The sequence below is a fragment of the Histoplasma capsulatum genome (assembly GCF_000150115.1).
Source record: "Histoplasma capsulatum G186AR genomic scaffold supercont2.10, whole genome shotgun sequence".
NCBI lineage: Eukaryota > Fungi > Ascomycota > Eurotiomycetes > Onygenales > Ajellomycetaceae > Histoplasma > Histoplasma capsulatum.
This window is the reverse complement of record NW_025544810.1, coordinates 557,480-585,367: the sequence shown is the minus strand read 5'-3', so window position 1 is coordinate 585,367 and position 27,888 is coordinate 557,480. Positions and strand designations below refer to the sequence as shown.

Below are 27,888 nucleotides of genomic sequence, written 5' to 3'. Positions count from 1 at the left end.
ACAAAGCAAAATCACCAACTCCCAAATTAATATTACCTACGAAGTCGACAGCAGTAAGTTAGCCGTTCTGTCTGTTCTTCACCTCATATAACTAATGACCAGCTCGAAAGTGGCGGATCTACGTTGGCCTCCGAGATCTCCATATGAGGCGCTCATGAGTTCTCCTAATGGTCGCAAACGATTCCAAGAGATGCAAGAACGTCGGCAAGCCGGCAGGGCCTCCCTTAAGAGTTTCGATGCTTCCCCATATGTACGAACGAAAGCGAATCAGCTGCTGGAAGATGGGGTCGAAAATGATATGGAAGAGGAGGATGAGGACGAGGAAACATTACAGTTGAAACTGGCTGCGATTGAGGCACGTTTAAAGCTTAAGAAGTTACAGCAGAGCAAATCTAAGTCGAAGCCCCCGAGTTTCGAGCAGAAGACTCTCAGCGATACACCCGCTTCTCCTTCCTCGCGACCAGCCATGCGATTCATTCCGGAGCGCAAGCGGAAGGCAGCAAATATGTCACAGCAGGAAAATATACAGGTGCCGGTGTCACCTTCGAAAAGATTGGCCGCTTCCACGGATCCTGTGTCTCCGAGACGGATTGTTCTTGGGATTGACAAAGGGAAGAAGGGAACTGACGTATCGCTCAATAGGCCTCCCAGTTCGAGATCAACGGGGAGACCAGCAAGCTCGATTGGAGTATACCGGGGCGAGGCATTGTTACGGAAGACCCATATCTCAGCTTCCCACGAACCAACCTTCACACCTGACGGGGAACTCCAAAGACCCAAAAGTTTCAGCGAGAGGATTGCTGAGAGCAGGTCAATTGATAAAAGCAGATGGGAGAAAACACAACTTCTGCACCGTAAAAGGAATTCCTCTTTTGCCGTTGACAAAGGTGAAATGGAGCGTTTCCAGCTTGCAGCAAAGGAAGAATCGGAGAAAGCGTCAAATTTCGAGTCTCCAAGAAAAGCGCAACGCGTTGAGGAGTTCAGTAGGGACGATGTCATTCAATCTTATAATCGACCAGGTTCTGGACTTCGAAAAAGCAAAAATATCTCGAGTGCTAGCGGTAATTGTTCGGCTACCCAGGAATTTCAACTCCAGATGGAAACGCGGCCTACCTCATCATTGCTAAACGATGACAGCACCGGGGATAACTCACAAAATATTAAACCAACTATAGCAACTGATCCGTCCAAATTTGAACCATTCTCTGGACTTCACCTCTCAACTCGAATTTTGCCTCATTCCTTCCTCAACCGAACCCTTGATGCAAAGAGCCCCATGCGAATACCGGACTTATTAAGAACGATTAAAGGACCTGAATTCGACCCACCAGATGTAGATGGCGATTACGTCGTTTTTGGGATAATAGCATCTAAGTCAACCCCGAAAGAACATCAAGATGTGAAGAAAGGCGCCTCCAAGCATAAAAATCTTGACGATGACGGCTCAAACAATACATCTAAATATATGGTCCTTACCCTAACGGACCTCAAATGGTCCATCGACCTCTTTCTTTTCTCCACTGCATTCCCCAGATATTACAAACTCATCCCAGGCACTGTCGTCGCCATCCTGAACCCTTCAATAATGCCCCCACCACCAAATAAACTTGATACTAATCGCTTCAGCCTCACATTAAATTCATCAGACGACACAATTCTCGAAATAGGAAAAGCCCAAGACCTCGGTTTTTGCAAAGCAATCCGAAAAGATGGAAAAGTATGCGAAGCGTGGGTCGATGGTCGAAAAACAGAATTCTGCGAATTCCATGTTGACTTGCAACTTCGCAAGACAACGGCGAAGCGAATGGAAGTTAACGGCGGGCCTACTACATTTGGTCCAGGAGGTCGGTCAGGCTCCCGCACTGGCATGTTTAACAAAAATCGCGACCTGAAGGATCGAGACCGATATAGACTAAAGCCTGAAGGTCCGCAGACAGACCGCTCTACGGGATCTACTTACTACGTTGGGCCTCCTATTCCGGGTAGCCGCTCGGCAGCCAGTCTTATTGATGCAGATGACCCTTTCATCGTTGCTGCTAATGATTTCCCACGTGGTGGTAACGGCAAGCTGGAACGTTTTCAAAAGCGCCTCGCGGAGCAAGAGCGGGAGCGCAATATTGCTAAGGTACTTGGTAGATCTAATTCCGTCGGTGCTCAATACCTGCGTCATCGACAAGCCGGTGGCACGTCGGGACGAGACGGTTCTGATGCTAATGCTCCCAGCAATAACACCAGGCCAAGCTCTGGTGCTGGCAATAATATTAATGGGAAAGGCGATGAATCTGGGTCACAACCGGCGCGGGTAGCACTAGGATTGAGTAGCACGATGAAAAGTGCTGTCAATGTCAAGTTGGGTCCGATAAAGAAGAGTGCTGTTAATAAAAAGACTAGATTTGTCACTTCGAAGGGCATCAGGGATGCGGGGAGGGATAGTCTTGGTGGTCCAGGGGATGGCACTGGTAATGACAATAATGCGGATTATGATGATGACTTGGACATCGTGTAACGCATTATGCTTCATTGGCGTGGATATAATGCTACACGGGAATTGGGTTGTCTTTTTTTCCTCGTTTTTTAATTATTTTGTTTAAGCATTCTTCCTTGAGTTGACAAGGTGTATTTTATTCGATTTCTGGCGTGTTATTCTTCTGTGAGTTGCAAATATTTCCTTAGTTTTGGTTCCAGGGCCAAAGCTTGGTGGAATTCCGTATCCATGGATGCAAAACTTGACTCGAACGTGATCTTTCATTTTACCCGTTTTCGATTTCATGAGGGATGGATGCAGCATCGCATATTTTTATCTACAGTGTGGCCACTAGGCTTTGTATATATTTAATAAAAACAATCACAGCCGAAGTACAGTAAAACAGCGACTCTGCCAATTCAAATAACATAATTCAATTTGATACCCTCAGTTATGTGTAGTCAAATGAACAAGTCAGGAAGGAGTTCTGGGCTCTTCTAAACAACCACGTATGACGACTGCATGCCTGCAAATGTACGGTAAACAGGTAATGAAGAATCAACCCAACAACAGGGACGCAGAAGAGACAAAAAACGTTACGGAAAAAGTAGAAAGCAAGCCAAGCAAGGGGACAAAAAATAAGACATTTATTGACGGACAAAAATAATAAACACTTCCTATTCCTTGCCACGAATACTCGAATTGAATATGGTATCCCCAAAGGAGAAAATTGATAAAAGTGGGCATTAGAGTCTAGTTCAAAAGAGAGAAGCACCAAGTCAAGATGTAAACGACGTACACTTGTTCGGCCTGTTCCTGTAAGAGCTGCTGAAAAAATCGATCAAATAAGTTGGGAACGTCAAGGGAGGAAAGGATGAGCCATTTTAAAATCAAGGAAACATCAGATTGTTGTGGTCGTGATCTCGTCATAGAGTAGATTAAAAGGTAAGTAAGAGAAGAGGAAAAGGAAAAGGTTACGTGAAAGAATGGACGTCTGTGTAAGCAGGAGTAAAAAATAAGGTACGATAATAAAAGAGCTGTCCATTGAAGGAAGGTGGAATGATGTGGCCGATTAATGTGTAATGAGTTGTGACAGGAGGAGAGAGGGATTGAAAATGGTAAACCAAGCGGACTCTTCTGGTCAATGATGGACAAAAGAAAATGGAGTTCTTTCTCTCTTTCATTTGTTGCGAGCTTTCTTCATAACTGGTTCGATGGTGTCACTCGGGACAGTGCCCACTCTCTTTCTCAGTGTCGCCGGCGACGCTTGGGATTTCGTCCTAGTCCATCTGTCGAACGGGCTCATGCGAACTGCAGTCCCGTTGTTAGATTTAGAAGGGCTTTCTAAACCATCCTGGGCTTCTTTGGCGTGCGAACGAAGAGAGCGGCCACCAGTAATAGGAGTTGATGGTGTTGATATAGCTATTTTGGAAGGCGGTGTCGTAGGAATATGCTTATTGCTAATATGGGGAGGATCGGGATTGGATATCCTTTTGTCAGGTGTATCCGCTTCACATGTTTTTTCGGGGTCTGGGGTTTTTTCGGTACCGCCGAATCTCGAACCACGCGAGTTCCCTCGATGCAGTGCCTTTGGGAATAGTAGACGTGGTTTGATGGAAGCGCGAGTCAGGGGCTGGACATCTGGGATTCTCGTCTCTTCTAGAAGATCAGGTCGAGATGCCAACAGACCATGATCTGTCTCGTCATCTTCTTCACTGTCGGAATTGAATTTTCGGAAGATTTTCTTTCCACGGCTGGAAAAGATATTAGATTTGTTGATAAGAGTCTACAAGTTTAAGCGAACACTTACAAAACGTAGAGCATCCCATCATCTCTATGAAGGGCTTCTTGAACTTTCTCGTCACGCTGCATTTCAACGCTTATATTAACGTCATGGGAGTTATCATCAGGTCGGCTAATGAAAGGGTTGTCCGCGGTATCGTGAACTTCAGGGATTCGATCCCTCGAGTCGGTAAAGATCGTAATTTCGTCATTTCCCTCGTTCTCCAGATCCGCGTTAAAACTATCTAGAGAAAACCCTTTGAGCTTTTTGGCCCTTTGCCTTTTTGGAATTGGGGTTTCAATGGCTTTGGATTGGGAGTTGCTCTTGAACAAAGTACGAGCGACAGCGCTGGGGTCCGGGACAGCCTTCTTCCGTGGGGTTTTTGCAGGTGTTGGAAGCATGTTCGCTGTGAGTAATGTGTGTTCGCTGTTAACGTTTGACACACTGTGAGAAGCATCTGATGTGGGTTGAGAAGGCCTGTCAATTTCTCCTCTAGTGTTATCAGAGAGTGAATGGGTTTCCATGTATGGTCTGGTACCCTTGGTTATTCTGTCACTCCTCCTAGTGGGAGAGGCTTGCACGCGTTCGGGCGAGGAACATGAATCTTCTTCGCTGGCGCATCCTTTTACGTCCGTTACAACCTCGGCGTCATTGGATAAGTGCTGAGAATTAGGTATAGAGAGATTTGGGGAACCTCGATAGGTCTTTTGGTTTGCTAAACGAGTAGAATATCGGGTCGAGAACGGTTCAAATGAATTGAATTTCGACCCATACCGCGGAGCAGGTGGAGTCCTAATGGTACGGGGAGGCGGAGTTGTCGCCATTGCAATTGTCTCCCTCCAGCGTCCTCGTTTGACGGTATTTCTGCTGAATAGCAAATGTTGCGGGTTGTCAATATGAAAATTGTTCAACGAGGGGTGACGAAACTCGAAATAAAATGGCAAGGAGGGAGTATCCACGATCGTAAACGGTGACAGTCGATCTCGAGAACCGTAATGCGCGTCAGTTTTATGTGTTTGTTGGCAGGCAGTGACGCAGGGAGAGTTGTTGGCTGCTCAATGCAGGTAATGAGGAGGTTGGTTGTTGGTTTGTCCTGTTGTCTGGGCTAGTTTCGGTAAGCGCGAAAATTGGGGTGGCTGAATGGTTAAGCGCGGTAGACGCCAAAACTACTCTTGACGCGAACATCGTCTGTTTTGCATACACTAATCACTACTCTTACTCTCGCCGCCATGTCGATATCCAGTGCTCGTGCGGAAATGGAGAAGCTGCAATTTCTCGATCAAGATAATGAGGCAATGCCGGAATCCCCTTCCAAAAATCCTGATTTTCCATCAGTCCCTCAGAATTCCTCTGCTGCGCCAGAGGCAAACTATGGACGAAATAACGAATCCCAACATGATCGTGATGAGGCACGGGAATTTTCTTTGCGGAGTGAACTGGAAAGTATCCGGAACATCAACCGGGTGGTGGAAGATATCATTCATAGCTTGGATCGAGCAAAGGACAACATGGAAGTAAGATTTTAGCCAATTGGCCCTGTATTATTCATTGTTAAAACGTTTATTTTTTGCTTTACAGAATGTTTCCCGTACCGTCGCATCCGCGTCTACACTTTTAAACACCTGGACACGAATCCTAGCCCAGACGGAACAAAATCAACGACTCATCCTAAATCCGTCCTGGCAAGGTGCATCCAAAGATATCGCAGATATTGAAGGCGAGTCGATATTACGACAGCAGGAGGTGGAAAGAATTGAGCTAGAACTCCAGCAGCGGAGAGAGGCCATGGCTCGAAAAGCGGAGGAGGAGGAGCGGAAGAAAGAAGCTACATCCGCTGCTAGGGGATCGCGTGGACTGGCGCGAGGGAGATCACGAATATTGGGCCGGACTCCTTCTACGACCAGCTCATTCGGCACGACAAGAGGAACAGCTACGGCAAGAGGTACAACGGCAACAAGAGGCACGACAACACGTGGAACGACAAGCCTGCGAAGACCGGCGGCATCTGCACCGGGCACGAGGGGAAGGGGAAAGGTCCCGGGGCCATCATAATAACATCCCTAAATGATTTTATTTTATTTTGCTTTATGAGTTAGAATTTAATGATACCCCAAGAACGCAATGCGTAAAAACAAATGAGGAGCTTCTGTTATTTTTCATATCTACACATGCCATAACCTATTACCCCCACTTCAAAGCTTCACCAGCGGCGCGCCAAGACTGTTTCCCTTGGAACCTTACGCGCTTGTTGTAACCTCAGCTAACGATGAAGTAGCCAGCTTGAACCAAAGCGACAGGAGACAATATATCAAAACCACAGCACGCATATATATCTAAACAAAAATAAAACGTTTAAAGTCACATGGGTATCTCATAACCCGCTTCGCCATGAATTTTGCTCCCTACCAAGATGAGTCCCCAGAGATCGAGCGGGCCCTATCACCTCCACTCCGTGATGCAACCCGATCCAAATCCCCTCCTATACAGAACCAGAACCAGAACCAGAACCAGAACCAGCGTACATCGCCCCCATTCCCTCCGGTAGGGAGACTTCCCTCACCGAGCTACTTTGCCAACCCCGAGGCAGCGGGAGGAGATACAGGTTTCGGTCGAGATGTGGAAGGAGGGCGATTGAGCCTTGGTGCTTTCGAGACGAGCCTCCCGATCCGCATGGACTTCGAAGCTATGCTTGCATACCTCCTGCTACCTCCAGCTGGGGGTGTGTTCTTGTTGTTGGTGGAACATAAGAGTGACTATGTGCGGTATGTTATAGAACCTCGAAACGACTGTCTTCTCTCTAGCTATCGCGATCACAGACACTGATCACTAAAGGAGATATTTCAATTTTTAGATTTCACGCCTGGCAATCTAGCATGCTATTTACCGCGATATTTGTAGGCATCCATGAATGATATATAACCCGTTTATAAACTTCCTGCAGCTCATGTTTAACATTTCTGCTCCTCACAGATAATTCACATGATATTCGCCTGGTCGAGCGTCATTTCATGGCTACTTTTCGTCTGCGACATTGGCCTAATCGGCTTCTTAAGCATGCGGGCTTATGGAGATGGTAAGCTAACATGATGGGACTCCCAGCTCTCCTACTAAATTTCTAGTGATAAAATGGCTCATCATACTCTCCAACATTATAGTTGACTCCCTCGAACACTACGAAGTCCCCTTTTTCGGCCGCCTCGCGAACTCCTTTGTTGATGACGAATAAATAGACCATATCTATCAATAAACCAACCAAGAGACAGAGAATGCGATAACAACCCGAACCTGAAAAATGTCGTATCGTTCCATCCACATCGACTATAACCTCCAAACTGCCTCACGTCAATTCCCCAACCCGAACATCCTCTCTCCTACTTGTGGAAACACCACTGTACTATTACGCTAGATACCCATCAAGCCACGTGCACCTCATTCGATCGATACGACTGACTAGATACGTATATATTTATCAAACTAATTTTCCACTTTACACTCTACATTGCGCACCTTCTCTACCATGTCCGTCTTTGTCGTATGGCCCTCCGTTAGCTATCCTCCCTATTTGTGTTTTGTATTCTCATTGTTTGTATTTCTCTCATTTTGATATCTTGATATTCCTCTTTTCCTCACGTGAATAACGGAGTAAGGGTGGTAGGCATTGTATGAACCTAATTTTGTATAACCTATTTGCTGTTTGGTTTTTTTTTTTTTTTTTTTTTTTTTTTTTTAGGTTTTAATTTTGTTCGTTTGTGCCCTCTTCATGCATAGCCTGGTTTACTGATTTTTATGCAATGTACGTATCGAATTGTGATTACTTTATTCTCTTCAATGCAAGCCTTCTCAATTGATGAATCAGCAGCAATGAGTTTCATTTTCCTTGATGGGAATCTGCATATATGGGACAAGTTTCCCATTTGCATACTAGCGGCTTAGATAAAGAAAGGTCATAAGCTTCATTCGGATTTCAGTTGGCTTGTTTGCCCGAGATAGAAAATAAATAACACAGAAGGGAAAACGGGAGCATAGTCAGCAATGGGCGTAATAGAAAGCAAAGCCAGACTGTCAAAAAGAAAGCGAACAATAAAAACACATTGGCTGGCTGAAATCAAATCAAGGGTAAAGTAAAGTAAGAGAAAAGGATAAATAGAACAAAAAGCAATCAATGAGATCAAGGGGGACATTCTGGAGTACATTGCCAAAACAAAATAAATGTGGTGTGCATAGTTTCAAGAATGCAAATCCAAAGGGTTTAAAAGAATCGTGCATCAAGGGAATCATTTCCCTTCTTCATGAATTTGGGTATCAAGATGCTCTATATCAGAAGACCAGAAGCCACAGCCCACGTATATCATAGAAGATGTATGGGTGTCTGCGGGTCCTGGGCGTTCGGGGTGTAGATCGAGTTTAATCCGGAAAATGGTACCAAACCCAGTCAGTGTGTCATACCTTATCGTTGACATTTAGATAAGCGTGTGAAGGTGTTCCTTTCAGCAGTGTTGTAGATAGTTGCTCGGGACCAGACCAGGACGGGTCCGCTGAGGCCCGGTTATTTCTGCTTCCCACCATCCATCGTCTTGATGTCTGAGGACTGCAAGGATATCTCCTTTCGAGAAACCGAGCTCTTCAGGAATAGCAGCAGTATAGCTGTACATTGCACGCGCTATTTGGATAAGGTCAGTGAGGAAAGGAATAAATGCACGAAAATTGAGAAGATATATTTGACTTACCGTAATGTAAGACAGGGCGCACATCCACGCTAAGCTGCCGATTACCATCTGCAGTTGCGACACTCCTGCTTCTTGCACGGCTGCCTTGGGTAACGTCCGGTGCTGAGCCATAGTACATTGACATCGGCCGTGGGTTGCCTCCCCGGCTACCGTGATTTCTATAATCAGGAGTATGGCCCCCGCCATATGGATCGATGTGGCTATGTGACAACTGAAGCTCCATTCCACTCGCACTAGATGGCCTTTCCTGCCGTCTGAATTGGGGTTGAGGCGAAACTGACCGTTGCGAATGGATGTCGTTGGGAGACCCGTGAGACGAGTACTGCCGTGGCGAATATGGATGACTAGCAATTACCTTTGTCGGGGTAACAGTTGGAGATTGGCGATATCTACTGTTCATACTGCCTGAGTGGGAGTGGTAAGAAGCAGGGCTTGGATTTTTTTGGCCTTCGTATTGCTGGCGCTGCTCCCCTCCACGAGACGGGGGCGGCTGGGGGCTCAAGCTCCTTTGTGGTGCAGGGGACACAGCCCGGGGAATTGCCTGATTGACTGCGTTTTCTGCCTGGCTCGTACGAGAAGAGTGGCTGTTAAACATCTCCTGGGTCTGCCCGACATATTTACGAGTTGTTTTCTGCATCTGTGCTGATGTAAATGCTGGTTGGGGAGCACCAAGTCTTTTCACTGACGAATCATTGTATGCCGGAGGCGGAGTGCCACTCTGAGCAGCAGAAATGTTCACATCCGTTATGTGGCTAGAAGTAGCACTTGGGGGAACCGGGGTACTAATTCCGTGATATCGATCGGCCGAGACACGGACCGATGATTGTTTCCCCACACCTTTAAGATCCGCGAGGGCTTGGGCTATGGGGTCGAGGTCGTCTTCTTTCTTCGTACTTGTAGCCCCCGAAGGGACACCATCAGGAGAAGCAACATCGAAAACATTGTTGCCAACGTTTAGCTGGAAGTTAGCGCGTGGGTCAACGGGTTCAGGCGTTCCCGAATGGCGACTGACGCTATATACTGGCTTTTGATATGCAGGCTTAACTGGACTTATTTGTTTTTGCGGCGGGGCAGACCAAGTGTTGCGGTTCACAGGGGCAGTGATCGATGGTGCTGTTTGACGCTCCTTATCGTGCTTACTTTTTCTCCGGAAGGGGCTATTGCTAAAAAAACCACTTCTTTTCTTCTGGACTTGTTTACCGCCAATCATCCCGGGGAGAGCAGTGCCGTTAACCACTTTCTTCGGAGATTGTTTCGCACCTGGTGGCTCCACACTGGAGAACGAAGTTGGATTGGAGATGTCACTATGGGAGTCCCTACTAGATGGCCGATTGGCAGTGGTTCCACTGCTTCTTTCCGAGGGCGGTCCAGTTCTGCAGAACATTGTCATGCCGTCCGTGGGATACTCGTTGTGAGGTACATTTGGGATATCTCCATGTTGGGTTGGCTGATAATTAGGCGGAACGTGCCCTCCACGTCGGAGGTCAAGCGGAGGGGGTTGCTGCTCCTGTAATTGTTGCGGCGGCTGTTTCTGCTGTTGCGACTGCTGCTGTGGTTGATGCGATCGCTGTGGGGTCACAGTAGTTTCTCGGCTTGCTGATGCGGAAGGATCAGTATGCGTTATTGGCGTCGTCATGAGATTTGCCTGGGGGTCGTGATGGGATTCGTAAGTAGAAGGTGCCGGCGAAGAGCTTCGGTATGCTGGATTAATAGTCCTCTGAAATTGCGCAACTGAATAGCTCTCTTCCTCTGACGTCTCTGACGCGGTATCGTTAAGGTCACCGCGGCAAAAATTAATATATTTGGGTGGATCAGGAATCTCCTGTCCCGTCCCTCTCTCCATTATAAACGTGCTGATATCCTTTTCCACCTCACAACTCTCAAGCGATACCCGGATTCGTTCACAGGACTGCTTTCATTAGGAACTGCGTGTCAAATTCTAGCATGGTCATTGCAACTTACAGCATCGTCACTAACGCACGCTGTCGAAGCTATATTCGCGTAATTCCATAGGCTGCTCTTCGTAAAATCTAGCCGTTCTTCCTCTAGGTCTTGAAACTTCTGTAATGGATGTCAGTGAAAAATTAGGCTGATTGTTTATGTATAGGTTACTTACATCGCAAGCAACCTTCCATTCTTTATTCCAGCGGCCAGTTGTTTCTTCGAGAACTTTTATGGCTGCTTCGTATTCGCTGCTGTTAGACGCTAGTTGTATCTGTGTTTTTTCCAATTTTGCCTTATTTTTGCGTTCCTCTTGTCCCATGACCATATGTCCTTGGGCCAAATAGCCTTTGATTCGGAGGCAGTCTTGTTCATAGCGATCTCGCGACTAAATAATAGATTCGAATTAACGGCTGTTAATAATATGCTAGAAACCAGATTGAATACCTTGTTGACAGCTTGCATTTGTTGCATTTTGATTTTAAGAAGCTTTTCAATACCATTCTGTACAATCTTACGGCGTTCTTTCATACCGCCAGCAAAAGCAGCTAGCGGTTCTTCTAACTCGCTTTTCATCTGAGAAGCAATAGCTGCGTGCGTCTTCCCAATCGTTTCTGTCTCTCCGCGAACAGTATCGAGAGATGTGCGCAACGTCCCGGATTCACTAGAACCAAGGGCTTTCCGGCATAGTATTAGGAGCTTTCTTGCGTATTCATCCTCTATGGCAGCGCGGGCTGTATATGAAATGACGGTGAATATAAGAGCCAAATTCCCAAAATAATTCTGATGGCATAATGTATTACCACTTACTGCTATAGAAGGCTTTCAGTTCGTCGCACGTGGTTTTGGCATTGTGAACTCGTTCTAGCATTGGGGCCACGCCAGCGTCATCTTTGCCCCAGAAGTTGTTTGCAACTAGAAAAATATCCATATCAGTCTTCGTCCGATCGCAACTTCTGGAACGCAATCTGGATGTGGCCATACATGACAAAGACACACTTGGGGTCCCTGAGACAGGACCAGTCATTGTGAGTAGTCTTGGACAAAGCCAAAAACCATCAGGCTTATTTGAAGTAGGAAGATGGTCCTGATCTCCAGGCGTCGACCAGCGGGGCACACAAAAGGTTACTTCTGCAGCTGCCAAAGAAAATGAAATAGACTACCTCCTCTTAAAAGAAAAATCCTGATGTTTCGGAGAAGGTTGCAGTGGGAGGGGGGAAGTGGTCGACCTTCTTCATTGCTGCCGTCGCTCTGCGCTACTTTCAAGCCAGAGGGTTGTTTTTAACTTGTTTACATCCCTGGATGTGGTGGTTTCTCGGGGCAACGCTGCCAAGCATCACTGACGCCAAACCCGTTTCACGCAAGCGAAATCGACGAATACAGGCCGTGATTATTAGAACAGGAGAACGGCCACAAGAGCTGAATTGGAGGAGCGTATTTTTGAATATTGGCCTCGAAGCCTCATCTATGCGGACTCGAGAACTGGATTATTTTGTCCCATCCATGGATAGTTAGTTACTAACTAACTAGTAATCTATGTAGCCACGTGATCTAAGATGATCTTACTTCTCGACCCTAATACCGAGAAACTGAAGGATATTTAAGGCGCTCAGTAGATACTCCTTGACAGTATCCTGCGGTAGATTCATGATATAATTATCAAAGCCCCGCGGTTGCTCTATGGACGGTATACGCTGTAGCTCCGTATAGTATGCAAGGTTGGCCAAAGCGACGATTTGTGAAGCTAAACCACGAACAGAATGCCAAGCCCTAGAGCCTCCCGGCCAACCTCACCTCGTCTCTCTCTCTCCCTGTCGTCCTCAACATCCCCCTCCACCTATCCTCCTTTCAACACAACTATTCCGTTTTTCTAATGTGTCTTTATGACGTTGTAGAAATCCTACGTTTCAACTCCGTTCCTAGCATATTTTTCCTCCTGTTCGTTTGCTCCTTGACGAGCTTTCCACCAGTCCCACAATTTTTGCAGTCACACATCCAAATGACCGCATTCCCAACTTCATGAGTTTCCCTTCCCCCGCTCAATCTTTGATTGCTTCTGGCACCGACAAGCCATCAGCTTCCAGGACGGCGAGATCCCACCAGTCTGTCTGGGGTACAAGTGCGTCCCAATCTAACGTCCGCCGTGGCCTGACGCCGCTATCCACCAATATATCCAATTCAAACTCCAGTGTATCACCTCCCCGGCGTCCTGCCCAGCCTCATAGTCCAGCTCCTAGCGTTTCTGCGACATCTCCCCTTACCTCCAGCTTTTCCGCAGTCCTGACATCCTCTAATCGCATTCCCACCAACCGCCACAACTCTTCTCCGGCGCCTTCTCACGCCTCCTTCACTTCACACCAACAAGCTGGCTCACACCAACAGCAGCAACAGCAACAAAGCCAGCCAATTTCATCCCCCAAAATCAGATCTCTTACCCCTTCATCAACATCGCATCTGGCTACCTCGACGACCTCAGGAGGAGGTAGTGGGGGTGGAGGAGGTGGTGGAGGAGGTGGTGGTGTGGGCGCGGGTATATCCAGGAGTGCTGCGTTCTCTCCCCTATTGACAGGGAACACAATCAACTCACCAACGGGATTCCCCTCTGATAAGGCCGGAGCTACCGCGACATCAGGTGCAAATTCTGGCCAGTCATCTCTGTCCAAAATCTCCGTAGCTCAGGTGTTCCTGCTATTGGACTCCATCAACGAGAAGGAAGGGAAAGAGAAGTGGGAAACTAAAGCTGCACAGATTCACAAGGTATTTTTATTTTAACAAATAATGGGCTGCCCCCAGCTACACGACATGGCTAACTGTTCGATTCAAGCTCGTTGATTCAAACGGCATGGAAGTTTTTGCGAAGTATTTTCGTCGCCTACTTTCCGGCAACGCCCCCCAGATCTTTCCGGGAATTAACAAGGTGGTGGAAAATGCAGGGAACTATCCTTTGCTAGTACAGGAGGTTCACAAGGTGTCACAGGACCCTGACCAAAGCCAGAAAATTGCAGAGACAATTGATGCATCTGATGGTGATATCTTTCGTGATTTTGACCTCTCAACATTCCTCGAGCATTTTAAATTGGATCCCATTACCAAAGTCGCGTTGACACTCGCCTTCAAGAATGTCAGCAAAGCAGATTTGCGCACAAAAGGTAAGTTTAGGTTAACCCACTCACTTCAACAGGATTCACTTCGCAAAACTGACCGATTATAATCCCACCAGCCGATGCAATTCTTACCAATTCCACTACCCAGTTCCTACATAGCCTCTCTACCATTTCTGATACGAACAAAGAATTTACCACGTCATTTATCAGTCTCACCCTAGAGCGCTTCATCCTGCACTCTCCTCGTAATTTCGACGAGGACATTAAGCAAAAACTTGTGTATGCGTGCCGAGCGCGATACCAATCCGCGGACATGGACATACCACCTGAAATTGAATCAGCTTTGCAAATGTTTGGGTTATCTGATCCACAATTGACCTTGGTTCGCCAGATACAAGCTCGAGGGCCTAAGTCGATGGGCAGTCAGGACAGCATAGTTGAAACCATAAATTCAGCAGGTCCCAGTGGTTGGAGTGAAGAGCAAATTGCTTCTGCGCTATTGTATATTATAATATCCCCTAATTGGCTTCAGTTCTCTCCCGAATTACTTCTCACCACCGTCCAAAATCACCAACGAGGTGAAACTTTTAGCTGGCCAAAGCTCATGCGTGGTTTCGACAAGGTTGGCGTGGTCATCGATCCGAATCAGTTTGGTCGACTATTTAATGTACTCCATGTCGCTTCTCATGATAACCCAAGTCTTGATATTCAAGCGCTCTGGAGCGGAGAATGGGAAAATCGAGACACCCAGTTGTCCTTTTTAACCGCAGCTCTCTCCTCCAACATTGACATTTCCCGCATCCCCAAGTTCCGTTCGACATACCCTTTGGACATTTTTAGCGATGCTTCTGAAACTGTCCGTCAGCAAGCTGAGCAGGCCCAACATAGTTTACTTCGCTCCCGTGATGCAGTTAGGGCCATCTTTGATCTTATTCTCAAGACACCGGGAACATGGAGCCTTCCGGATAGTCAAAGATTCGTCAAAACAGTTCTTCAACATGATCTGCCCATATTCCTTTGCTCTGCGTTCGCCATTCCTCAGCCGTGGACTACTGTTCAGGTCAACTTCGTTATGCGATCTTTCTCGATTTTCATCTCTAAGCGCCAGGATGGCTATCAATTCGCACTTCATGGCGTTTGGAAACTTAATCGAGAGTGGGTTGTAGAACAGCTCTTCCACGCATTTACTCAGGATCCTTCGTGCACTGAACTGATCTACGACCATGCCGTAGAGCATGGTTGGTTAGACTATATTTTGGAATTTACCAACGGCCTAGCCATGGACCTTGCATCTTTAGCGCACAGGAAAGACGACTATGATCTCGAACAGTGGGTTAAGAAGGCGGCCCAGAAGTCTCCTATCGACATGGGAAATTTGTTATTGAAATTCCTGCGAATAAAAGCTGAGGACGAACTTCGCGTCCAACGGAAAGAACAGCCAACTCCACAGATGGTCAGTCTGTCAGTTAAAACCGTCTTTGCTCTCCTCCAAATTCTCGAAGACTACATTGTCGATCATGAAACTTTGACTCCCATCCAACGAATTTGCCTTCAAGCTTACCCACGATTGATAAATTACGGTGAAGGATTCGATGATATCATTGAGGTCAACGGCGCTCATGGTAACGCAATTCCGGTTGAAATTGATAAACAGATGCAAGATTTATTCGGCAAAATGTATCACGAAGAACTTTCCCTGCGTGAAATACTCGAGCTAATGCGACGGTACAAAACATCGCGCGACCCTGCTGAGCAAGATTTATTTACATGTATGGTCCATGGCCTGGTCGATGAATACAACTGCTACCATACATATCCACTCGAGGCATTAACAAAAACTGCTGTCATGTTCGGTGGCATTATTAATTTCAAGCTAATATCCGGTATCCCACTCAAAGTTGGCCTCGGAATGATCCTAGACGCAGTGCGGGAGCATGAGCCCCATCAACCGATGTATAAGTTTGGTGTCGAAGCCATAGAGCAATTAATTAGTCGCCTCCCAGAATGGGCTGGGTTTTGCAACCTTCTTCTACAAATCCCCTCTCTTCAAGGTACGCCGATATACCGCAAAGCAGAAGAAGTACTTCGAGACCAAGGTCACCACCCAATTAACGAAACCGATGGGGCTGGATTAAATGGACTGTCCGATGGTATGGCTATGACAAACGGCAATATCGATGAACTCTTGGCTCCTGATACCACTCATCGCAAATTCTCTTCCCTCCACGTGGATCCGCCGCTTCGCCCTGAAATATATCGTGACCCGGATGAAGAAGCTCATGACAAAATCCTTTTCATTTTAAATAATGTTTCTGAGCAAAATATCGAGGGTAAGTTAAGAGATCTAAAAGATGTTTTGCAAGAAGAACATCACCAATGGTTCGCCTCATACCTTGTTGAGGAACGAGCGAAATTGCAACCGAACTTCCAGCAACTTTACCTCGACCTTTTAGAGCTTATTGGCGACAAAACCCTCTGGATGGAAGTTCTTAGAGAAACATATGTTAGCGCAATCCGATTGCTAAATGCAGAATCCACCTTGAACTCAGCGACCGAACGCACGTACTTGAAAAATTTAGGCGGATGGCTTGGCTCTTTGACTATTGCCAAGGATAAACCAATAAAACATCGAAACATCTATTTCAAGGACCTCCTAATTGAAGCGTTTGATAGCCAACGCCTCATGGTTGTCATACCTTTCACCTGCAAGGTGTTGGTGCAAGCCATGAAATCCACAATTTTCAAGCCACCAAACCCATGGTTAATGGATATCATTGCCTTGTTGATCGAGATATACCATTTTGCGGAACTGAAAATGATTCTCAAATTTGAAATCGAAGTTCTCTGTGGGGATCTAAATCTTGATTACAAGACAATCGAGCCATCGACGTGTATTAGGGAACGCCCTACGCAACTAGAGGATGGCATTTCTTCGGCAAACATTCCTGAGGGTCTGGAGACCTTTGAAGATATGTCCCTAAGTAACATTAGCCGTGCTATCCGCAACGAACGAATACCCCAGACCTCTATAATGCCTAGTCTCCCTAACCTGGATCAAATTCTGGTGTTCCCTCCTTCTGCTAGTACGATGGCAGATCCTGGCATCCTCCGGCAAATTGTTCATAGCGCTGTAGAACGGGCGATTGCTGAAATAATCACACCCGTCGTCGAACGTTCTATCACCATTGCGTCTATATCAACGGCACAGCTTATTCTGAAGGATTTTGCAATGGAACCTGACGAGGAGAAAGTTCGCCAGGCTGCAGGAACGATGGTTCGAGCGCTCGCAGGCAGTTTAGCTCTGGTAACATGCAAGGAGCCCCTAAAAATGAGCATGACGAATTATATTAGAGTGATTCAACAAGAATTCTCAGACCAGCCGATGCCTGAAGGGCTTATCCTCATGTGTGTCAATGATAACCTAGACGCTGCGTGTGGTATCGTTGAAAAGGCAGCAGAGGAAAAGTCTCTGCCTGAAATCGAAAAGGTCATTGAATCGCAACTAGAGGCTCGCCGCCGCCACCGTGCAGCACGCCCTAACGAACCCTTCATCGATCCTTCCATCAGCCGTTGGGGATTTTTTATCCCGGAACCATTTAAGCAAATCCCAGGGGGTCTCAACAAAGAACAGCTGGCTATATATGAGAACTTTGCTCGGCAATCACGAGGAACTGGACCTACTCACATCCAGAATGCATCAACTGACTCGGGGAAACAAATTCCGGACGTTCTCCAGGAGTCTTTCCCTGCAATTCCTAACCTGTCTACACCAGCCGAACAACCTGCTGTCCCTCACCACGTAGCACAGACGCAACAAGAATCCAGCCTTCAGCAACCTGCGATTACAGCGCCTCAAAGCCAAATAAACGGTTTCCTTGAAACAGCCAATCCACGTGAGAAAGTAGAAACACTCATTTCTCAGTTACAACTAGCGGCTCGGAATGCTTCGGAGGAGCACCTCAAAGATCTTGGGCGTGATAGCAGCATCCTTCAGGACTATAATCAAGTCTTCCGTACTATTCTTAGCGCTCCTAACGGTGAAGATTTAGCTAGATTGGCTGCTTTAAAAATATGCACTACGTTGTATTCGCGGACTGAAAGCCGTTTGGAGGTTGAGCTGCTGGTTCACGTCCTGGCCAAGATCTGCGAGCTGTCTTCGCTTGTTGCCAGGTATACCTGGGCTGTTCTTGCCGATGTGGACGATGAGCATATGTTCAATGTTCCCGTCACTGTTGCGCTTATTGATGCAGGGTTATTGGATCTTCAACGCGTCGACATGATACTCACGAAACTCATCCAAGAAAAGAACGTTGCTGCCCTGGAATTACTGTCCAATCTTATTGATCGAGTCCTTCTAAACGACGAACCCTCCGCTTTGCGATCGGATTTCTCAGGCAGCCTAGGCGCAATGAATAAGTGGGTTGTCGAGAACCCAGATCTCCCCGTTGCCAAAGACATCATCCGGAAGCTCCGGGAATCAGGCATCCCAGAAACCGTCAATGCGCTCCTTACGGATCAAGCCCGTTCAAAGCGCGATCAAATGGAATACATTTTTAGCGAATGGATTGGCGTGTACAAATTCGCACGCTCCAATGATAGAACATACAGTACATTTCTCAAGGATATGCACCAGAGACAAGTCATGAACAATCAAGAAGATTCAGCCTTGTTTTTCAGACTCAGCATCGATATTTCAGTCGCCATGTTCGAGCATGAGTGCCAGAATCCAAATGGGAACCTCGATGAAGCGTTCTTGTATATTGACGCGCTCGCAAAGCTGGTAATCTTGCTTGTGAAATTCCAGGGTGAGAGCAGCGGTGCTGTTAAAGCCAGCAAACCTGTCTACTTGAATTCTATTCTGTCGCTTCTAGTTCTTGTCCTGAACCATCACCAAGTGATGCGAGGGGAGAACTTTAACCAGCGGGTATTTTTCAGGCTTTTCTCCAGCATTCTTTGTGAATATTCCACATGTGCTCTTCAAAATACAGATCAGCATAAAGAAATGATGGCTGTCTTTGCGGACAAATTTTTGTCCCTGCAGCCTAAGCATGCACCTGGATTTGTTTACGGATGGCTCGCCCTGATTTCGCATCGGATCTTCATGTCGGGATTGCTTAATATGCCGGATCAGTCGGTAAGTGTATAAGATGGTCCAGACCTTATAAATTGATCGCTTACAATATTAAAATCAGGGTTGGGAGTCATATTGCGAAATAATTGAAGTGTTACTCCCGTATATTGGCGAACAACAGAAGCCGGCCAATGTTTCATTTGTCTCTAAGGACATATACAAAGGCGTTCTTCGCATTTTACTTATTCTTCATCACGATTTCCCCGAGTTCGTAGCAGAGAACCACTACCGATTTTGCAATGTTATCCCGTCTCACTGCGCACAACTGCGAAATCTTGTTCTGAGCGCCTACCCATCATCATTTCAGAAACTCCCCGATCCGTTTAGAGAAGGCTTGAAAGTTGATAGGTTAGACGAAATTCGAAAGGCGCCGAAGGTCGCGGGTGATATATCCGCTCCTCTTCAACGAGCAAATTTGATCAGTATAGTCGACAATGCCTTCCGAACCGCTGTTCCGGATAGTACGATCCAACATATTTGTGATGTTCTATCAAACCCGGTTGCCAAAGCAACTGGACAGTTCTTCACTCCTATCAATGTCGATGTTGTTCTCATGAATTCTCTCGTCTTGTACGTTGGACAAAATGCCGTTGTTTCGACTGGTCAGAAAGGCAACATACCAGCAGCTTTCAGTAATTCTCCCCATACGGCTCTGTTGGAGAAGCTCTCAAAGGTTCTACAACCGGAAGCTCTGTACTACTTCCTAAGCGCCATCGCCAACCAACTGCGATACCCCAACAGCCATACGCATTACTTCAGCTACGTCATCCTCCACCTTTTCGGATATGAACAACCGGCTCAGCAAGGATCGGATATTCGTGAACAGATTGTTCGCGTACTCCTTGAGCGACTGATAGTTCATCGTCCGCATCCATGGGGTTTGATTATTACTCTCCAGGAGCTTCTTCAAAATGACAGTTATACGTTTTTCCGCTTGCCATTCATTCAGGCGGTACCCGAGGTATGAGTTCGTGACATATGCCCTTCTGAATATCCCGCCACTAATTCCAACCGTTATCATAGATCAATAATCTCTTTGACGCCCTGCTTCAGCACATCCAGCAGCAAAGCCCAAGGGCCCTAGCTTAGGAGAAGACTAATTACTCTACACAATCCAAACACTCTCCAAAATTTACTCCGGGCAACGCATTCTCCCTCATTGTGGGGAGAAATTGACTTTAAAGGTATATGCCATGACTATAATATCACTTTTTCCCTAAAGGCTCTAGGTAGTTCAAAAGCTGGTATCCTCTTTATTTCTTTATTCTATGATGTCGGCTGCAGGGTTTCTGGGGCTATTTTTCTTCTTTCATCTGCAAGGTTTGCTTCCTGTCACCGGTTTTCTGCACTATTTGCTTCAGGTTTGTTTTGGGAGGGTATGCATTTTCTAAACATGCTCACCATTATTGACTGAGATGATTGCCGTCACATTTTATTGGTTTCCTCTTTTCTTCTATGAATACGCAAGATCTTAACTTATGATTTAACTCACCATTATTTAAATTCACTTTGACGTGGAGGAAGACATTGAGATATGGCAAGCAGGGAGGATATTCACGGGAATGATGGCACGAGATATGAAGTACGGAGGGCGCTATCAAAAGAATTGCGCCGGCAAAAAGACAACTAGACAGCGCCACAAATCTTGGCAGAAATTCACACTGTATTTTATACTGAATACTCAGCTCTTGATTATTCCTTGTCTCTGCTGCTATTCAATATGGAATCTGTCTGCCAATCTGCCTGCCAACCTGCATGCCAATCTGCCTGCCAATCTGCATGCCAATCTGCCTGCCAATCTGTGTGTCAATCTGTCAATCAGATGAGTATTCTATTCCTCCACCTGTCTGTGCTGTCTTCCTTCTCTATACTCATTGCCACCTTCTAACTCTATAATCTTTTCAATATGTACAGGAATCCGCTCAATCCATGTCTGTATCTTCTCTTGTGGCAGATTCTTTCATGTCTGCTCTCATACTCTAACAGCTTCTGTATGGTTCTTAGGAGCTTCTTTTCTTGTTGTTCTGCACTTCATTCAGGGCCAAGCTGCCTCAATTGCATTGAGATCAGGTGAATTCCCACATCAAAGCAGCTGTTGAATCCCATGAATATTGTACATATAATGTTGGATATAGTGATTGTGTGAAGGGGTCTTATCCTCTTGCACAATAGTATTCGGATGATTGATTTGACACTCTTTTGCAAAGGGAAATAGCTTTGGTAAGAGAATTTGAACTTGATAGTGATACCAATCAATTCCATCATCTTTGCCATGAGATAGCTTGTCTGTGGTCTGTTTGAACTTTCATATTGGTTTTTGATCTGATTGCTGATGATCAATCTGTAATCTTTGAATGTCATTTGACAGCTTCCATTCTTGCCTCTTTATAGGTTCCATTTCAGCATTTAAAGTCTCAATATACTCAAGGGATTGAGCACACTCCTGCAAGGTTTCTCTGGCTCAACAATGAAATGGGCTCTTCTTATCATATGAGAAGCAGGCTCAGAATATGAATTCAGATGATCCCTTCCATCATTCATGTATACAGCTTTGAGAATAGGCCTCATGAGGTGCACATCATATTCTATATTCATCTTGTTGATGAAGAAGAATAACAGAGGTTTCATCTGATCAGATAACATTCTTTCAATTCTTCAAGGTTCAATCTTTATGCTTCAGACAGAATTGAAGTCAATCTAGTCACATCTTCTTGGTGAGTCCTGGCTTCTGTGTAGGCTTTGTTTTTTGCAGGTCTGCTTTGTGAAGAATCCTCCATATAGTCATAGAAGATATCTCAATTCCTTCATTACTGAATTCATTGGCAAGATCAGTATATGTCTTTTCTCATCCATATCAATCACATCAAACCTTTGCAAGAATAGTGTCCTTAATACTATCATTTCTCTGAGTTGGTCAGCCAGATTTGGGGGCATCTCAAAGCCATTCATTGTGAAGTATAATATGAGGCAGTTCAGAATCAAATCTGCATTCAATTGCACATTTATATATACAGTTGATTTGACTCTTTGAGATCTGAGTGATTTCTGTGATTTCAGCATTTGACTTGCCAAAATAGGGTGATTTAAGAGCCACCACAAGAGCTCTTGTGGCAATATCAGTATTGGGTGCCATATGAATCAGCAGATGAAATATTAGAGATGAGATATTTGAGAAAAAAGAGGAATCAATTCAGAATACATGGCATTCTCATATAAATAGAATGTGGGGTCATTTGAAGCTAAATGTAATTACTCATTAAAATGTTGTGGCGCTTCTTAGTTGTATAAATTGAATCTGAGCGGCGCAATTCTTTTGATAGCGCCCTCCGTAGAGGGGGTAGAAAGCTCTAACCTAGGTCGTTGTATTATAAATTTCATCAATGAAACGGACATATCTAACATCATGTATGAGCATCGAAATTGGCCATCTAAATTAAGATTGACCTTAAAAATAGTTCGCTTCCCAAGCTTATCTTTGGCCGATATCTGTCACATGCCACGCATAATTGGACTTGGCACATGACGACACAGCAACGAACAACAACGCGAACTTGACAACTTCGAAGAGTAAGGGCCCATCAATTGAATCAAGATGGAGGACGACACAGAGCTGAGCCAGTCCTTATACTCTATGATATTGGTATGTATGGAACATACTCATAAATGCCGCCATGTTCTGATTTTCCTTATAATTTCTTGTAGTTACAAGAAACAGTAGCTTACAGCTCCAGGCCCCGTTCACAGAAGCTCGGCGTACCATAATCTCCAAACCTGCACGGCGAGCCTATATCAATACCATCCTCTTCTGCCTCACCTCCGCCGCCCTTCTCTGCATTTCCATTGTCGCATATTGGATCTTCTACTACAACTATGTGCCGCAGATCTCGCTGGAGCGACAAGTTCATCTACAATTCGGGTATGCCCATCAATCAAGTAATTGGATCTGAACACCTCGGCCTAGAAATGTATTTATGAAACTGTGGTAGTGATGGACACCCTTATGGCACTGCGACGTTGGGCACAGAATTGATCGCTGCGCAACAATATGATGTCAGCGTCATTCTGTACCTCCCGCGCAGCCCGCCCAACCTCGCCGCTGGCAATTTCATGGTTGATCTTGCGTTATTCTCTTCTGCGAAAACAAATACGAATACAAAGATACCAACTGAGGCAAGTTCTATTGAAAGTTCGCGGAGGCCTGCAATTATGACTTTTACATCCCCGATGGTGGATACAGCCAAGAGGGTGTCAAAAATGCCACTCTACCTGCTCGGATGGCAGAGGGAGGCAGAGGGCTTGAAGGTTAACATGATGGATCGGGTGGAGTTTGGAAGAAAGAAAGGGGCTATGCCAAAGACATTGAGGCTGGAGATTGAGAGTGAGGAGAAAATACAGGTGTATAGTGCTGTCGTCAAATTCGACGCGAAGTTTAGCGGGCTAAGGTATGTAACCACCTGGGAATTTTTTTAAAGAGACCTCAGATCTCGTTCCTGACATTTGCCTTGGGCATACTATCTCAACCCTACAAAGTCCATGCAGGAGAATGTCTTTAACTAACAGTTGTTCGATTACAGATGGATTATGTATAATTGGAAAATTTTCTCCATTCTGACATTCACGTTGACTTTCTGGGCCGTTTCAATGCTCTTCACATCTCTAGTGTGGGTAGCTCTGGCGAGTCTGGCAGAGCCAACAGTAAGAACGAATCCAAAATTAAAAGATGAGACTGAAGAGGAAGAAAATAGCAGTGGCATTTCTGTCAAAGAAGAGGAGGGAAGTGATGGTGAAGGTGCTTCTTCTAAGCTTACTATGCCACACGAAAGACAAATGAGCGATGAACCAGAGAAGATTAAAAGGGAAGAAAATACCGAAGAATATACGGTGATTCAGACATTGGCTGGAAGCGACCAGCCCGAAGCTGAAGCAGGTGCGCACCCAGTTGGTACCAGCACGTCATCGCAAATAACTGCAAGGGATAACTCGGAGCTGGTCGCCCAGAGGCGCAGAGGCAATGTACGTTTTGAGGACGACGATTGACTCCCGTTTGCTTGCCAATTCCATACCCCTATAATTCTTAATTGCTACAATAGCAACAATTCAGAATCCTAATGCATTCTCCGATAATTCAACATGTTTCAGCAGGACCTGAAATTAGAGTAAACATAAATGTTCCACTACTCTCTGCACACTAGTAGTTAACGTGTGGAAGTGCGGGTATGGAAGTACTATCTATTACATTCCGTTGCAGTAGCCTTTTCAATACCACCACACTCGTTTTCCCCTGCTGCTGGAATGTATTATATAGGCTAATAGCGATCCAACGGCCAGCGTAAGTTTAGTGGAAGATTTGGAAAGTCAAGGGGAGCCTAATCAAGTTAGCAATTTATCCGGTTCAGTATTCAATTGTCTTCCCCCCGGCTGTTGGAAACCCCAACAGTCGCAAAAACGAGGATATCAGGACACCAGCCGCCTCGATCTAATCTCATTTTCAGCAATGCATATACTGGTAGGTCTATGGAAACATTGGTCATTTCTATGTTTCTAGTCTCCTCCAAATTGAAGCCCGGTCTATCCTTTCATGGCCTATATTTGCCCCTCACTCACTCACACTTCCATTAGGTTGTCAACGACGACGGGCCTCCCTCGAATCAATCTTCGCCCTATGTACATCCATTGGTTCACACGCTCGAATCCGCTGGCCATGTAGTCTCTGTCGTCCTCCCGCACAGACAGCGGTCATGGATCGGTAAGGCCCACCTCGTTGGAGCGACCGTGAAGCCTACATACTTCCGTCCGGGCACCCTCCACAAAGACGACGGCACCATCCACCACCTTCCTTTGGGAGCCGAGGGGGAAAACGATAATATGGAGCCGATAGTAAACGAGTGGATCCTCATTGATTCCACACCCGCCAGCTGCGTCCAGATCGGACTATTCCACTACTTCAAGGACCGCGGGCCCATTGACCTTGTTATCTCTGGGCCTAACTACGGTAGAAACTCAACTGCCGTCTTTGCGCTCTCGAGCGGCACACTTGGTGGTGCATTGGAGGCTGCAGTATGCGGATACAGGTCAATTGCTCTCTCGTACGCCTTCAGCTCGCGGGACCATGATCCTGTCGTCATTGCGGAAGCGTCGAGACATTCTGTACGCCTAATTGGACATCTGTATAAGAACTGGGAGGAAGATGTTGATTTTTACAGCATAAATGTACCCCTCGAAGCCGGGGTCAGCGAAGCTAAAATCCTCTACACCAATGTCCTAGATAATCGTTGGACCTCTGGGAGCTGTTTCGAAGCCATAGATGCTGCGGAAAGTGGGGAGGGCCCAGATTTGCAGGAGCAGAAGTTACGCCAGGCTGGGGAAGTAGATGCCGGGTTGGGGAAAGGGACGAAACCGGGAACAGGCACAACCACGCCAGGACATCGGCATATGCATTTCAAGTGGGCGCCAAAGTTTTCGGATGTTTACAAGAGCGTTGATCTTGGTCCTCCAGGGAATGATGGATGGACAGTTAAGGAGGGGATGACAAGGTAAGATTACTGCCCCGCGACCCACATTGGACCTATTTCATCCCTCTATTTTTGTCGAGGGTGTTCCAACCTACACTATTCTAACTATGCGCTACTTTGATATTACAGCGTTACGCGCTTGAAAGCGAATTTTATGCATTCACCAAGGCCTTTGGGAGAAATTCAGTTGTGAGTGTTAGCTCCAATGCGATGGCGTCTCGGGTGGGTTCATGATAAACGATTCTTTATTAAGTCTCCACACAGAGCTTGTAGTCATGTTATTGGTTATTTTATATCTCTCGTTTTCTCTTTGCCTGTTACTCTAAAACCCCTACAGCGATTGCTTATTTGCTCGTAGAAGTGCATTCTAACTATCCCTGCCTTTCGATCTTCGGACAGACCCTTCAAAACACCCATATTCTATGCTCTAGTGGAATGCCAGGACTCATATGTGCAACCCCTTGTAACCCAAGCCCTACGGACACGCTTGCACGGAATCCCTTACGAATTGATATTTTCCATTCGTGAACTTCCCAACCCCTCGTCTCCCCTACTTCAATACCGAGTGTACGAGCAATGCGATTTTGAGCACGTCTTATCCCATCCTGCAACTTCATTGGTAAACGCCTATGTCATCCGCAAAGCGCTAATTAGGAAACACTACTTATCAAACTCGGTGTCGAACTGGGTGGCAAAACATCCCGACAGCATTTTAAATGCGCACGTCAAGCCAGCTGTCCATTTTGAGCTGGATTATGCGGAGTTTCTTGACGAGGCGCTGGTCGAGGCATATGAGTTACAGGAGAGCTTCCAGGCTAATGAGGGAAAGGAAGAAGCTGAAAAGGAGTGGTGGATTCTAAAACCCGGGATGAGCGATAGAGGGCGGGGGATTCGCTTATTTAATAGCGAATCAGCGCTGCGGGAGATCTTCGAGGGGTGGGAAGACGACCAACCCGATTCCGAGGATGGCGAGGATAGCGAAAACGGGAAGGTCGTCGCCAACGGCAATGGGAAATTGAACAATGATGATAACCGTGACGATGACCACGGAATCATCACCTCGCAGCTCCGCCATTTCATAGCGCAGCCATATATCCACCCGCCTCTCCTGCTTCCATCGGAATCGAATAGGAAATTCCACATCCGCACATATGTGCTAGCTGTTGGCTCGCTGCAGGTTTATGTCTACAGGGAAATGCTCGCACTATTCGCTGAGAAACCGTATCTGTCTCCCTGGGACAGCAGTGGTGCCGGCGTCGACGACCTTACCCGTCACCTGACAAATACATGTCTGCAAACCGGTCGCGGCGGTACTGCCAAACAGAACTCCGTTCGGCGCTTTTGGGCACTCGAGGATACCGCCGTCCCCTCTCTTTCCTCCTCCTCTCCGCCAACTTCAGGAGAACCCAACGCCAGCACCAACTGGAAAGAAAGCGTATACCAGAAGATCTGCGCTGTGACAGGTGAGGTCTTCGAAGCAGCAGCACGGGGTATGCTGGTGCATTTCCAGACGTTGCCGAATGCGTTTGAGGTGTTCGGCGTTGACTTCCTGGTCGACAGTCGTGGCAAGGTCTGGCTGTTGGAGCTAAATGCGTTCCCGGACTTCCGGCAGACGGGTGACGAGCTAAAGGGGGATGTCGTCGGTAAGCTGTTTGAGGCGGTGGTGGAGGTTGCTGTAAAGCCATTTTTTGGTATTGAGAAAGATATTGAGCGGGCTAAAGCACGGGCTGCACAATTGGGGTTGCAGCTGGTTAGGGACCTGGATATGGGGATGAAGAGGTGAGGGGGGGTGTTTCTGCCACCCACGCTACTGAATGTTGATGAGCCCATCAACAGTAAGTATAGGGCCAAATACTTATCTCCGCCGATAAAATAAGAGGACAGTTGGGCATCATCTGGTTTCTTGTGGCCAGCTGATCAATGGGGAACTTCGGAGCCACCCACACCTCTGTTACACTGCTGGGTGCGTTTGCGGGAGGAATCCCAAAATCCTGTGCCATTATCACAGCGATCAAAGTGCGGTATTTAAGCTGCATCGTCTTGTGCTTGGAAGATTGGTTGGAGTTATGACTATATATTTTTTATTTAATTTTTTTTTCCTCGTCGAGATATCAACATGCGTTATCCGCGGGTTTTTTTAGAAACGGGAGGATTTTCAGAAAAGGTAGATATAAAGCATCCACAATTTATACTCATTCTTCAGCTCGCTTTTCCCTTGTCTATCCT

At 46.3% G+C, this 27,888-nt stretch overlaps 7 protein-coding genes across 7 annotated transcripts; 5 read left to right on the top strand and 2 right to left on the bottom strand.

The window, feature by feature from the left end:
* Positions 1-94: 94 nt before the first annotated feature.
* On the top strand, positions 95-2,506 carry HCBG_06849 (cell division cycle protein; the record flags this gene model as incomplete). Its single annotated transcript, XM_045433898.1, has 1 exon — positions 95-2,506. The coding sequence occupies one exon, from the start codon at positions 95-97 to the stop codon at positions 2,504-2,506; it is 2,412 nt and encodes an 803-aa protein (XP_045285379.1).
* A 378-nt stretch (positions 2,507-2,884) lies between these two features.
* HCBG_06848 (uncharacterized protein) lies at positions 2,885-5,309 on the bottom strand (the record flags this gene model as incomplete). The annotated part of the gene is made up of 2 exons (XM_045433897.1): positions 2,885-4,218; positions 4,275-5,309. 2 exons carry the CDS (start codon positions 5,069-5,071, stop codon positions 3,645-3,647), a joined length of 1,371 nt encoding a protein of 456 aa, XP_045285378.1.
* A 167-nt stretch (positions 5,310-5,476) lies between these two features.
* Positions 5,477-6,299, top strand: HCBG_06847 (uncharacterized protein; the record flags this gene model as incomplete). Its single annotated transcript, XM_045433896.1, has 2 exons — positions 5,477-5,761; positions 5,826-6,299. The coding sequence occupies 2 exons, from the start codon at positions 5,477-5,479 to the stop codon at positions 6,297-6,299; spliced, it is 759 nt and encodes a 252-aa protein (XP_045285377.1).
* Positions 6,300-6,635: 336 nt separating this feature from the next.
* On the top strand, positions 6,636-7,473 carry HCBG_06846 (uncharacterized protein; the record flags this gene model as incomplete). The annotated part of the gene is made up of 4 exons (XM_045433895.1): positions 6,636-7,009; positions 7,099-7,141; positions 7,218-7,320; positions 7,403-7,473. 4 exons carry the CDS (start codon positions 6,636-6,638, stop codon positions 7,471-7,473), a joined length of 591 nt encoding a protein of 196 aa, XP_045285376.1.
* A 1,261-nt stretch (positions 7,474-8,734) lies between these two features.
* HCBG_06845 (SH3 domain-containing protein) lies at positions 8,735-12,564 on the bottom strand (the record flags this gene model as incomplete). Its single annotated transcript, XM_045433894.1, has 7 exons — positions 8,735-8,907; positions 8,975-10,883; positions 11,091-11,303; positions 11,363-11,649; positions 11,726-11,830; positions 12,210-12,397; positions 12,482-12,564. The coding sequence occupies 7 exons, from the start codon at positions 12,562-12,564 to the stop codon at positions 8,735-8,737; spliced, it is 2,958 nt and encodes a 985-aa protein (XP_045285375.1).
* Positions 12,565-12,934: 370 nt separating this feature from the next.
* HCBG_06844 (3'-5' exoribonuclease) lies at positions 12,935-20,239 on the top strand (the record flags this gene model as incomplete). The annotated part of the gene is made up of 5 exons (XM_045433893.1): positions 12,935-13,672; positions 13,740-14,064; positions 14,136-19,153; positions 19,212-20,111; positions 20,174-20,239. 5 exons carry the CDS (start codon positions 12,935-12,937, stop codon positions 20,237-20,239), a joined length of 7,047 nt encoding a protein of 2,348 aa, XP_045285374.1.
* Positions 20,240-22,742: 2,503 nt separating this feature from the next.
* On the top strand, positions 22,743-27,869 carry HCBG_06843 (tubulin-tyrosine ligase; the record flags this gene model as incomplete). The annotated part of the gene is made up of 8 exons (XM_045433892.1): positions 22,743-22,790; positions 22,882-23,066; positions 23,137-23,592; positions 23,725-24,163; positions 24,490-24,570; positions 24,770-25,683; positions 25,792-25,851; positions 26,062-27,869. 8 exons carry the CDS (start codon positions 22,743-22,745, stop codon positions 27,443-27,445), a joined length of 3,567 nt encoding a protein of 1,188 aa, XP_045285373.1.
* Between the last annotated feature and the right edge of the window lie 19 nt (positions 27,870-27,888).